A 14,058-nucleotide genomic window follows, 5' to 3' on the forward strand; every position below is an offset into this window, starting at 1 on the left:
TCCTTGAACTTTAACGAGCAACAACATCACACCAACATAAACTCGAAGCCAAAGTAAAATTGATATTCATAGAAACCAGGACAAAACAAGAGAGAAGAAAGCACTAAGGGGAAGAAATTTTACATATCTCAGGTGCTTTGAACACAAAACAACTGCATTGAAATGACAAATATTATGTGCAAACACTTAAAATAAATATGGGAAGATCTTAAGAAAAACGGCTAACTTTTCCTAAAAGTTTAAGACCTTGGAAACGCTTTGCACTCTAAGTCAAAGGCTAAAAATGTCTTGGGTGTGTAACCAAGTAGATAAGTAACTATGATTGCGGCAACATTCAAAGGGAAATATTCAGATCAGATGCTAAAAACAGCCCCAAAAAGCATGCTTTAGAAACAGAAGTTTATAGACAACTATTGTGCTTAAAACTTCAAACTTTACAAAGAAAAAACTATTTTAAGCTAAATGAGCACATGGATACTATACTAGACAAACCGGACATGTTAGGGTTTTGAAATCCTTTAGAACCCTTTTTCATACAAAATTAGAAAGCTGTCAGAACCTTATCAACATACAAAAACAAAACAACACGTAGATAAGTCACTATTTACCATGTTCTGAATATTCAAAACTGACAGCAAACTGCCCTTAAACAATTAGTTATATACATTTGAAAACTCAGACGAATTAGATTAGCGTGTTCATGAACTTTGTGATCAGTAATGTACAACCAGCCAATACATATAAACACGTTCACATATTATAAATGGAAGAAACAGGGAAAGAAAGTAGTTTTTCTGAATCTAAAGGAGATTAAGTAACGATTATGTTTCAAAAGGATCAAGAATGCGTAATAGGGTGGGGTTAGCTCCTGATTTTAAAATGATAACTTCGGACTATACACAAGCTAACATATTTATTAAAAATTCACCGAACAAATGATTTGTGAGTATGAAACGATGAGAAAACCAAATTCAAATTCTTGGTGCTACGTTTTATACTATTTTTGACATTGATTAAATCCATATCCGATATGAATCACATATACCACATGTTTACACATAAGCAGTCGCATAGTGACAAGCAAGGGGGACGAGTAACGAACAAATCATGACAGAATGATTCAGCATAAACTTGAAACTCAAAACAATTCACATGTCCACAAATTCAGTGTAAGGAGAGGAAGGGGAGGAAAATGGAAGTGACACAAAGGATGAATTTACGTAATAGACTTAACATAGCCTACGTTTTCCATTTAAGCACAACCTCCCCCCGGCCATGTTATTAACTCTAAACCAACATGTTATTACCCATTAAAAGACAAGCACATCCCCGCGGTGATTAGCTTGAAACAAAAGGAAGCTCATTCTCACATCCTCAATTTTAAAAAAAATGGCTAGAAATAGCTGATCCTACTATGAAACTCATGGATTCACATAAACAATTTGAAGCGAAAAGCAGGCCAAAAGCAAAGGAATAAAGAGGAATTTCACATTATTTCACACTCTTAGGTGCAAACCAGCCTTTTCTTTAAACACACAATTTAAAAAAAAAAAAAAAAAAATTAAAGAGACAAACATGTCCTTGAGCTCGATTTCCAGAGAAGCAGCAGCACCTTGGTCAAACATGTAACCAGACCACGTGTTCGTGTAGTCAAAATAAACAACTTGGTGTAATTGTGTTTTAACCTTTAAAGCCTCATCATACTAGTTTAGTGGTTGCTAATGCATTGTAAAAACATAGCCAAGCAGGGAAAAAACTAAGTTGCTATTACTATGATCAGAACATCCAAACCAACATAGCAATAATCTTATAATGGACAGTTAACCACACATATGCCCTCATACCTCATAGAGCTAGTTCGAACTAAATCTCATGTCGTAAATATTTCACAAACAGTCAATCTAATAGGGACTAGAAAACTATTTCCATTTCACATTTTTATGTTCATGATTAGCCACACAAGAATGACACACTCAGCCAATCAACAAAATAGCCAAAATTGGACATAATGTGACTAGACGCGGTAGGATATACTCAGTAATTCACAAGTTGCAAATACACGTGATCTCAAATCCATAAAGCCTTTTCATTTCAGATTTTTATAATTTGAGCCAGTCGGCTATCATCTCGACTAACCACATGATAAAGGATTAACAAACTAAGTGCAACGTAATTAAGATAGGATAGCGTTTACCTTGAATGGGCCAGGAAACTAGGGCTTACCCGTCGTCAAGATTTGAAACTCAAACTCCGGATTCGAACTTCACATGAATAATTTCCGAAATGAAAGAAAGTTAGAATCTGTGGCCCGTGCAAGGAGAAGTTATTTTTTGTTTCTCTATCTCCAATCCAAAAATCCTGTCCAACAATGACTTTGAACCTTGGTATTTATAAAGGCAAAGTTAAATTTTGAATTCTTGGGAAGCAAATTGAATTTTTTAGGTTTATCCTTTTCAGACTGATTTGTAGGGAAGAAGAGATGGTTGGGAGCTATAAGGCTTGAACCCATCGGTTTAAAGGGATAACGACCTCAAAGTCTGAAGGTCCTTGAATTTTCCCCACTTCTCAGAAATTGCAGAGCCTTGGGTTCAACAAGAAGTGAGTGACGGAAGGGATTTGATAGCGATGGAAACGTAGGTGACAAAGAAGATAGACGAGAGGAAAGGTGAAGAACACCAGAACTCGCTATTATCCAGTGGTCTAGGCTGGTCGCCGTTAGTAGATAATAGGGAAGATACGCTAGTTTTGTTGAGTTGGAATGAGATGGAATGATAGAGGTGAGGATTATTAGGCTGGTTAGGTTAACGGGGCTATTAATTAGTTGGATTGGATTTGTGGGTTAGGAGTTTTTTTTTTGGGGGCTGCTACTTCGGCTGAAAAAATAGAGCAAATGGCCCAAATATTATTGTGAATAAATGAATTATGTTTGTAAAAAATCAAATCTTTCGCAATCGTTTTCACTTAATTAATTTAACGACACTTCTTCATCCTAATTAATGTTCCAAAAGGTTAGGGATGTAGATGGGTACAAGTTGTGGTACTCTGGTAGTGAGAGGCGTAGGAATGACGTAGGTATCTTAGTGGACGAGGAGCTTAGAGGGCAGGTAGTGGAGGTTAAAAGGGTTAGTGATAGGGTGATGACTATCAAGTTGATTCGAGGGTCTTCTTTGAACATCTGTAGTGTGTATGCGCTAAGACGGGCTTAGACGAAGAGGAGAAGAAGAGATTTTGGGAGGTTTTGGACGAGGTGGTAAGGGGCATGCCTAGTTCAGAAATGATTTTCATAGGGAGGATTTTAATGGGCATATCGGGTCTCTGTCGATGGGTTATGATGATGTGCATGGAGGCTTCGGGTTTGGGATAGAAATATTGAGAGAGCTGCTCTTTTAGATTTTGCGAGGGCCTTTGGGTTAGTGGTAGTGAATTCCAGCTTTCCGAAGAAGGAGGAGCATCTAGTTACTTTGCGTAGTAGGCTAGCCAAGACTTAGATTGACTTTTTGCTGCTTAGGAAGGGGGATAGTGCAATGTGTAAGGATTGTAAGGTAATCCCGAGCGAGAATATTATGACCCAGCATAGACTTTTGGTGATGGACTTGGTTATCAAGAAGGGTATGAAGCGACGGGGTGGAGAGGGTCAACCTAGAGTTAAGTGGGGTGGCCTGACTCCAGTTAGTGCCTTGAAGATAGGGGCGAAGTTAAAGGGGATAGGGGTTTGGGAGGGTAGGGGGGACGTGGATAGTATATGGGATAGGGCTGTGGGATGCATCAGAGAGTCTTCTAGAGAGGTGTTGGGTGTCTCAAGGGGCTGGTCTGGCCAGTATCCAGGGGATTGGTGGTGGAATGAAGATGTTAAGAAGAAGGTAGAGACGAAGAAGACGTCTTATGTTAAGTTGGTAGAGAGTGAGGATAAAGATGAGAAACGGGTAAGCATGGAGGAGTATAAGTTAGCTAAGAAGGAGGCTAAGTTAGCAGTTACAGCTGCTAAGACAGTAGCTTTTGAGAGTTTGTATAAGGGATTAGTGGAGAAAGGTAGGAAAAAGACGTTGTTTAGGCTTGTCAAGGCTAGAGAACAGAAGGGTCAGGATCTGGACCAAGTGAAGTGCATTAAGGGGGAGGATAACAGAGTTTTGGTGGAGGACGCCCTCATTAAGAAAAGATGACAATCGTATTTTCATAAGCTCTTGAATGATGAGAGGGATAGAAGTGTTGTGTTAGGGGAGTTGGAGCACACCGAGGAGTGTCGCGATTTTGCTATTATCAGCGTTTTAAAGTTGAGGAGGTCAGACAGGCTATTCGTAAGATGCAAAGGGGCAGGACGACAGGGCCCGAAGAGATCCCGATGGATTTTTGAAAGTTTTCTAGCAGGCAGGGTTGAGGTGGCTGACCAACATGTTTAATAATATTTTCAAGTCTGTGAAAATGCCTGAGACGTGGATATGGAGCACGATGATTCCATTATATAAGAATAAGGGTGACATTTAGAGTTACAACAACTATCGGGATATTAAGTTGTTGAGTCACACGATGAAGATTTGGGAGAGGGTGGTGGAGCGGAGGTTAAGGAAGATTGTGTCTATTTTGGAGAATCAATTTGGATTTATGCCTGATCGCTCGATGATTGAGGCAATTCACCTAGTGCTGATACTAGTAGAGAAGTATAGAGAGAGAAAGAGAGATCTTCACATGGTGTTTATTGACTTAGAAAAGGCGTATGACAAGGTCCCTAAGGAGGTTCTTTGGAGATACTTGGAGGCGAGGGGGCGAAGACTTGAGTCAGGATGGTGGGAGGAGATTCTGAGCATTTCCTAGTCTTAATAGGGTTGCACCAGGGATCGACTCTTAGTCCGTTTTTATTTATCGTGGTGATGGATATATTGACGCGGAGTATACAAGGCAAGGTGCCTTAGTATATTCTTTTTACGGATGATGTAGTTTTGATTGATGAGTTGCGTCAAGGTGTTAATGATAAGCTGGAGGATTGGAGACAAACCCTAGAGTCTAAAGGTTTCAGATTGAGTAGGACCAAGATGGAGTATTTGGAATGCAAGTTTAGTGACTCGAGGCAAGAAGAGAAGGTGGTAGGGAAGTTGGACTCTCAGGCAGTTTGCAAGAGGGGTAGCTTTAAGTATCTTAGGGCTACGATTCAGGGGAATGGAGAGATAGATGAGGATGTCTCTCACCATATTAGGGCAGGTTGGATGAAATGGAAGCTCGCTTCGGGAACTTTATGCGATAAGAAGGTGGCTCCCAATCTTAAGGGCAAATTTTATAGAGTTGCAGTCCAGCCAACTATATTGTATGAAGTGGAGTGTTGGCCAGTTAAGAATTCTCATATGCAAAAGTTGAAGGTGGCGGAAATGAGGATGTTGCGTTGGATATGTAGTCTTACAAGGGCTGACAAGGTTAGGAATGAGATTATTCAGGAGAAGGTGGGAGTGGTATCGGTGGAGGAAAAAATACGAGAAGTGAGGTTGAGATGGTTTGGTCATGTGATAAAGAGGGGCACGGATGCCCTAGTTCGCAGGTGTGAGAGGTTGGTGTTAGATGGTTTCAAGCGGGGTAGGGGTAGATCGAAGAAATATTGAAGAGAAGTAATTAAACGTGTCATGGAGCTATTTCAGCTCATTGAGGACATGATCCGGGATAGAAAGGTTTGAAGAAAAAATATTAGGATAGAGGGATAAGGTGGGTGGATGAATCGTAGTTAGTAGTTACAAATCAGTTGTTTGGTAATGTACATTATTTTTGTTGATGTCATAACTATGTTAGTTTTATCATGTTTCATACTTTGGATGTTTTTGTATATTGTCCTATGTCTTGAGCGGGGGTCTATCGAAAACAACCTCTCTACTTCTTTAGAGGTAGTGGTATGGACTGCGTACATTCTACCCTCCCCAGACCTCACTTGGTGGGAATTACTGGGTTTGTTGTTGTTGTATATGAATATATGTGCATATGTTTAAATAAATAAATAAATATATTTTTAAAAAAATATTATAACGATACAACCAAATTCGTTTAAAAGTAAAAGTTAATATGCTAATATTTAAATATTTGATGCGATATCAATAATATTTATATATATATACATATATATATATATATATATAGGAAGTAAACGAAAATCATTTTGTTTATGCGAAAATTACTGAAATTAATATGAAGAATAAAACACCATTTAGATAAGTATTCAGGACTAAGAAGCATTGAAAAATTAATTATATGAAAAGGAGAGAAAAAATTAGGTGTCAACATTATCAACGCACCCTTACCTCCTTTATTACCTCCTTTATTACCCCCGATCTTATGCTCATATATCATTTGACAAATATTAGATTGAACCTTAATAGTTCCTTCTACTTCCGTTAAAAAATTTCACACAATACTAGTTTTTCTATGAGATCTTACAAAGGGACAGGGAGGAAGATTAACCAATTCAGATCTAACATTAGCATTACCGACTTCGGGTGTATCACCAATAGCACCATCATCTATATTTAAATCAACTGCGTCTACTTCAGTCTCCTCTTCTATACCATAATTTTCTTGAACTTTTAAATAATTCATATTGTGAGCACCTGTACCTATATCATTATTAAAGGGTTCGCTAATTGGTACCGGAGGCACGCAGACATATCTAGTACTAGAACTACCTCTAAATATTCAACAAATAATGGACTAATTAAAAATAAAAATAAGAGATAGACGGACAATATCAAATTTTTGTAGTATCCAAAAATTGAGACTTTAGAAAACTTCCACTAGATATTTGTAATTGCAAAATAATAAAATAGAATTGAGCATTTTAGGAGAGAACTAAATAATTGAGAGAGAATGAGATTTTGAGTTGTGTGAAAAATAGTTCAAAATGAATGGTATTTATAGGAAAAAATTATTTTTCTTAAAACTCAGTTGAAAATTTGATTTTGCCCATTGGGTAAACGACTATATAGCCGTTGGGATCCAACAGTCAAAATCAGTTTTTCAACCGATTAGGTCATTGGCTTATCTAATTAAAAATAATAATTTATACCAAGCCAGTTCGGTCCAAAAATCGATGGGCCTGATTCGAATTTCTAACTGGACCGGTCTATCCAATTCCTTGAATCAAATGAACCAATCTGGAACTGTGGCCTAGGAGACCGATCCAGCAGCCGGTGCCGGGCCAAATCGATCTGATCTCCTTAATGGGCCGATCAAATCAGATCGGAACGACCCATAGACAGGTTTTAAGAGAGCAAAAGCTAGAATTTTGAATGATATTATGGGTGACCGTATTCTAAAGTATGGGAGAATTCTTGACTATAAGGACGAGTTGTTAAGGTCTAATCCATGGAGTACTTGTGTGGTAAAACTTGGTGAAACTAATGAACTTGATAGACCATTATTTGAAGCAGTCAAGATGACATTCATATCATGTAGAAAATTCATAGGATTGGATGGTTGTTTCTTAAAGGAAGTCTGCAGGGGGTTAATTATTGGTTGTTGTGGCCAAGGATTGAAATAACCAAATGCTTCCACTTGCTTGGGTTGTAGTGGAAAATGAGAACAGAAACAGCTGGAGTTAGTTTAATTCTCTCTTGCTCGAAAACGTGGGATTAGGATATGGAACAAATTTCACTATTGTGTCAGACATACAATAGGTATTTATCTGTTAATTTTATTTTTTTAAATTTTTGTTTGTATTTCTTTCACAAAAAAAATCTTTTTATATGCTTTTACTAATAACAATTATTTTTTTAGGAACTTGATTTATATGTTAAAAAATTGTTATCAAGTTGTGAGGAAAGAAGATGTGCTAGACATATCCTAGCAAATTGGTCAAAGCATTGGAGGGGTCTTCAACAGAAGATGACATTTTGAAAGTATGCTAGAAGCACTTTTGAAGCTTAAATTTAGGAAAAATCTGAATGAATTATTTAAACTTGGTAAGAAAATTATTTCTGATCTACTTTACTATGATAAGAGTATTGAAGCAAGATATATTTTAATTGTCAAGTCAATTGTGATTCTATAGATAACAACATATGTGAGAGTTTTAATGCTTGAATTTTAACAGCAAGGCATAAGAGTATTATTAGTATGCTTGAAGAGATAAGAAGAGTCTAGGTTATGATTAGGCTCGCTACGTTAAGTGAATTTTCAAGAACTTGGGTCATTAATTTCTCTTCAATGCTAATATAAGGAGTTAGAGAAGAATATTGATAAGTCAATGAGTTGTAACGTTGAGTTTAATGGAGTAACATAATTTAAAGTTTTGGATGAATATAAATAATACACTGTGTGTTTGAGAAAAAAAAAGTAAAGTTACAAATCTTGAATATTGAAGGGGATACGATATCCACGTGCCCTAGCTGCCATGTTGCATAGCAGTATGACCCACTTGATTTCATTGATCCATACTACTCTAAAGAGAGATACATGTCTACTTAATCATAATTCACGTAACCTATGAGTAACATGCCAATGTAGCCTATATCTATAAATTCTTTTGTTGCTCTACCAGTGATAAAGTAAATATCAGGCAAACCAAGAAAGTCGAGAAGAAAAGAAGCCGGTGAAATAAAAAATTCTGAAAAAATGCCTAGAACTGGAGTTACTATGGCATGTAGCCAATTCCATGTTAAGGGTCAAAACAAAAGAGATTGTTATATGCTAAGGACTGGTAGAGATGGTGCTACTCCAATTTTGATTACAATTTTGGTGTCACTTACATACTATATTTCTTGTATGAAACAATGAAGCTACTGTTTTGGTGCCACAAAGATACTAAATATTTTGGTATCATTTTTTTTGGTACGGAGTTGTTAAGTTGCTATTTTTGAAACTCAATCTACTTTGTGTAAATGGTACTGGAATTTCATTGATTGAATGTTGTATTAAAGCTTTATTTGGGTTCTCTTTCGAAATTACAATTGTGTTATGTTGTTGATATGGTTAAACTTAATTTGAGTTTTTCATTTGGTATTGCTTGTTTTTGGTTATTTACATCATAATTCACAACAAGCTTTATCTGAAAAAGAAAAGTATGATAATACCAACGTGAGACCAAATTGAAGTCACATTACCATCTATTATATACTATGGTAGCTTAGCATAAATTGAACTTCCAATCCTATAGAAAATGAGTCTCTACTATATACGATGACAACATAATTAGATTTTTCTTCATGTTGTCAACTTGGATAAGGAAACTAACATACACAACACCAACACATATAATCATACAACAAATGAATTTTTCAGTAAAGTGACATGAGCTTCTTTTCTACTTTTTTATTTTTATTCTCTTGTCTTCCAAATCACCCTTGACATTCTCTTTCAAATAACCCATAGCATTTTCATTTGCTTCATCCTTCACATTCGAACAAGTTGAATTGATGGTGAGACTTTGAAATTGAGTTTGCAGATTTTCACACTCATTTTCTTGTTTTGATTCTTGATATCTACTGAATTCATGTTGTGGGAATTATCACACTGCGTCTTTAAGCTTTCAAGCTAATTCAATTGCATCTTAACACGCTCGCAATTTTGTTCTAGCTCCTTAAACTTGTTCACCAATCTTGGAAGAATAAATTTTGATCTTTCGTCAACTCAATCCATGTCTCTCCATCTAAAAATCTTGCAATTCATAGCCTAAAAATTAAGAACATAAAAAATAGCTCTCTACACCAACATCAACATTGATCAATTAAGAGAGAATGAAACACAAATCTCATAATGAGGACAAACCCAAAATCTTTTGTCAAGATTGCGATCTGACCAAGACCTCTGCATTTGAAACAAAATGTCATGTTTGCATCGCACTTCAGCATTGATTATTGGATCATTATTATTCATACACAACTTATTCAACTCGTATTTCGTCATTTCTAATCCTAATATTTCAAAAATTGAAATTTCTAAAATTAGAACTTCAATATCGACATGGAATGGGTTAAAGATAAGAAGGGTTATGAGTTCAAGCTACTTCATTAATAAAGATGAAAAATTAAATTTTGGATGAAGAAGAACAGAGTTTAAATTTATTGATTAAAGATCCAAAAATTATATCTTCACATGTCTTTGGTATGTTAATTCACGCAGTGTTCCACCTAGGTACTTAAGGTTGACAAAAATATAGTATAATTTAGTTTGGGAGGGGGGGGGGGGGGGGTTAATAGGACCTCCTTTAAATTAGGGTGTGTCTCAACAACTTTATTTATAGGTCAAGGAGATAACAATGTCTTTTCTCAAAAATTAATCGTAATCTATTTTGGAATAAAGTATATACATCAATTTCAAAGTAAAAGAATACAAAAGTAGCTAGTCCCTCTATTCGCTTTTACTTGACATATGATACCAAACGGTATCTAAATGAGCACAAAACAGCCCACAGTCTTCGCAAAACAGTCCACATGACAAGACATCAAACGGAAACAACAAACACAAACTTAAACGAAAAGGAAGATAGGTAACTTGACACAAAGAGAACACATAATGTAGTAACTAAAGAGTATATTAAATTCTAAAACCTCTACAAAATAAGTTAACAAGCACCAAGTTCTTACGGTGACCGCCAAGGGAATTAACTCACCTCAAGATCCACCGTTTCCAAGCAAAGAACAATATATATAGCCTTATTACATAATGGAGGATAAAATGACTCCAATACCCTTAATGAGGTGGGGCGGTCATAGAGTGTTACTTGGATAAGGCTAAGTGACCAAGATGTCCTTAATGAAGGGTCCAAAACCATGAGTCCTTAATCTTCAATGCTCCAATCAATCTTCCACATGCGGGATTGCTCTTTGGTGTACTCAAATTGGCCCCCCCATGTAGGATCCCATGTCCTCAATGTGACCAACACTTGATACCCCACGTACTAACTTCGAATGATGTCATCGAAAGCTAAGGCGGTCATTTGACCCGTATCATCTTCCTTTCTTAAAAAGGATTCAACCTCAAATCCAAACCTTGCAAAACCAAAGAAAGGTCAAACGAATACAAACTCCTCATGGCATGAGGGTTAGGGTTAAGCACGACAAATCATCTCAACATGCCAAGGTTGCATATATTTAAAATATAACCAAGGATCTTTTGAACTAAATATTAAATGCTCAATAAAAATGCACAAAGGATTTGGTTACGGGAATTATCAAGGGATAAGGAAGCTACAAGGGTCTTAATGGCATCACTCGGTCCAAAAGGTAGAATTTGGATCTTATGAGCCACAAGACACAATTTCCTTTTTATCTCTTCAAGAGACCACACCAACGGTGGTGATTCAATTATTTCTAAAGTCCACGGGATCCATATAGCACTATTACTCACACAAGTGAACTTACCAACAAATTTTCTACCTCTATATAAAATAAATCCCAAACTAGTATGGACGTCATCATAGGAAAAGAGATAGTCTAGGAATGAATCAAGTGTAGAGACGTACACGGATGAAGACAAACCAATTAAGCACATACACTTTCCTTCTTGCAAACAAATAAACAACTCGGTATCCACAAGTTGATATTCATGCAACTCAAACACAAGTGTGTTAAGAAAGGATGCACATTTTGAAACATTATCCCAAGGAGTTAATGACACTTTTGCCCTTGGGTTTTCAAGAAGGACTATACATTCCTTACCCTTAAGAGTACTCTCATCTTTCAAAAAGATATTTCCATCTTTAGGAGGAGTGTTGTCACACCATAGTAGATTAACATATCAGCTATAGACTTCAAGTCAATCTATACCATTATTTTCTCCACTAAGTTCCATAGGAGTGTGTATATCATCTTCAAATAAGACATTATACCTAAAGAGAGCATGATCTATCTCACGGGCAGATTTGGAACAAGAAAGTTCTTCACTCTCTAAAAGATCAATATCAAGTTTCAAAGAGGTTTTAAGTACAAGATTATCCCAAGAATAGCTCTCGGGTTCACTCCCATTTTATTGACCAAGATTTTTAAGTACTTCACTCACTGGAATTCTATTAATCACATCACACACATACTCAAGTGGTGGACAATTTTCACAAATAAGTTGATCAACACCAATTACACAAGACGATGTACTTTCGTTCAACATATAGGCTTCAATACTAAGTGGACATAAATTGATCTTACAAGAAGAGTCAATTTGGTCATCAAGAGGATCAACTAGTGTATCCATACTCACAACGTGTACATCATCAACAAGAGGCAAAGAATGATTAGACTTACAAGTAAGTAAGCTACTACTCACACTCAATGGGCTACTAGCCACATAATTATCATTCACACGCATAAAAGTGTAAGAGTTAGCTATTTTACCTTGAAGTTCTTGAGTAGACTCTCCTTTGCCGTGTTGTGAAGGTCCTCCACAAGCTTGGGAAACAACTTTACTTTGGCATTGCTCTCCTTCACTTTCCATGTCAGTACCTACAAAAATGTCCTTGGACAAACAATATTAGCTCATTTTGGTGGCAATCCCCTCACTTCGCTCCACACAACCTCTCTTTTTTCCACTCTCGAATTACCACCTAGAACACCGTTACTCCTCTTAATCTTTTGTCTCTATCATCACTTGGATTGGAGTAGGTGAGAACTTCTTTTTGCGGCCCGGGCAGAATGTATGTCACAAGGTGATTTCCCCATCGATCTCTTATAACATTAGGTTAATTTTGCATATTTGGGACTTTATATTGTGCAAACCAATTAGAACCCAAGCTCACATGACCGTAGGTTATGGTAAAAAGATCACACCACATCTCCTCATGGTAATCAAATTGGGAGAAGACAACTTTTACCCTCTCGGTAACCTTAAACCGTCCAAGAAGTATGGAACAAGTAAAGGCTCTCGAAATAACCCCAAGTAGTCAACCATGGATGGAAGGATGTAGTTTCTATAATACCTATCATTTAACACAATGAGGCAGCCCGGTATCCCACAAATGGTCACCTTTACGGAGTGTACACTCCTTCTCGGATCAATATTGTAAGTCACATGATTACCCATTGGTTTTGGAGATGCATATCCTCTTCATCTCGTGGGACAACCTCTACTATAGCTAGGATAACCATTCACACCATGTCGATCTTGATAAGAAGTACTACAAGGTGAAGAAAATAAATTTTCACACTCCTCACATATATCTCATCATATCTCTCATAAGCTTTCTGAATGAAAGGGTTATACCTAACACCAAATCTAGGTTCGAAGTGGGAAGTGTAATACTCCTCACAAGCCCCAACTTCATCACAAGAACTATCACGAGGTCTTACATCATATCCATATTCCCCATAAACGCTAGGCACTTTATTCTCCTCATTTTCTCCCCTAAAACTGTGACCCTCAAATCTGCCCAAGTTTTGATCATGGCTATTTTCATAGCCCCCACAGTCTCCCTCAACTTCGTAGCCATAAAATCCCTCACTACAGTTATAGTCTCCCATGTTGTAGTCACAATAATCCCAGGCTATCGAAGACACGTTCCCCTTATATCACCTTTTAAACCTACAAAAGGAACAAACAAGATTAGTAGTTAAAGCTCCTCTCCAACACTCATATACACTCACATTTGTGATTCTCACAATCAGAGCAGTGAATATTGAAAGTTGCTTATACTCCGGTAGTCAATAAGGGGTCAACACTACTTAGTGGCCGAAATAGATTCTTGTTTGATCGACTCAAGACACGAAATAGAAAATTCTACTTACGAATTTGAAACAAAGAAGTTCAACGAATCAAAATGAGAAAGCACACAAAAAATAAAAACACAAAAAAAAATGGACTTAAACAACTAATTCACAATCTAGTAGGTGATTACTAATTGCTAATTAGTACTAGACTCAAGATATGAAACTAAGGAAAAAAAGAAAAGAAACTTAGAAATCTAAAATTTTAAGCCTAAGGTTGTTTTTGGAAGGTGATGACGTGTCACTTTGAAGATGTGGCAATTTGGTGATGTGGCAGTTTGCAATTTGGATTGGTCAAATTTTAATTTGGAATGGTGAAAATAATCTTTGGGAGGGAAACAACAAGACTTGGAGCCTTTTTTTTTTTTAATTTAAAAAGGTTTGACTTTCTTGCACCCTT

The 14,058-nt window shown here is 36.7% G+C and overlaps 1 protein-coding gene across 1 annotated transcript; it reads left to right on the forward strand.

Moving 5' to 3' along the window:
• The first annotated feature begins 3,587 nt into the window (after positions 1–3,587).
• On the forward strand, positions 3,588–4,351 carry LOC124898446. The gene is made up of 2 exons (XM_047412095.1): positions 3,588–4,099; positions 4,216–4,351. Exons 1-2 carry the CDS (start codon positions 3,588–3,590, stop codon positions 4,349–4,351), a joined length of 648 nt encoding a protein of 215 aa, XP_047268051.1.
• Positions 4,352–14,058: the final 9,707 nt, after the last annotated feature.

Source organism: Capsicum annuum, chromosome 5 (assembly GCF_002878395.1).
Source record: "Capsicum annuum cultivar UCD-10X-F1 chromosome 5, UCD10Xv1.1, whole genome shotgun sequence".
NCBI classification, from domain to species: domain Eukaryota; kingdom Viridiplantae; phylum Streptophyta; class Magnoliopsida; order Solanales; family Solanaceae; genus Capsicum; species Capsicum annuum.

What these genes read in the sequence shown, in the direction of transcription:
- LOC124898446 (XM_047412095.1), top strand. Translation starts at nt 3,588, where the DNA reads ATGGACTTGGTTATCAAGAAGGGTATGAAGCGACGGGGTGGAGAGGGT. An exon ending in CAGGATCTGGACCAAGTGAA is followed by an intron (nt 4,100 to 4,215) that starts GTGCATTAAGGG and finishes GTGTTGTGTTAG; the next exon opens with GGGAGTTGGAGCACACCGAG.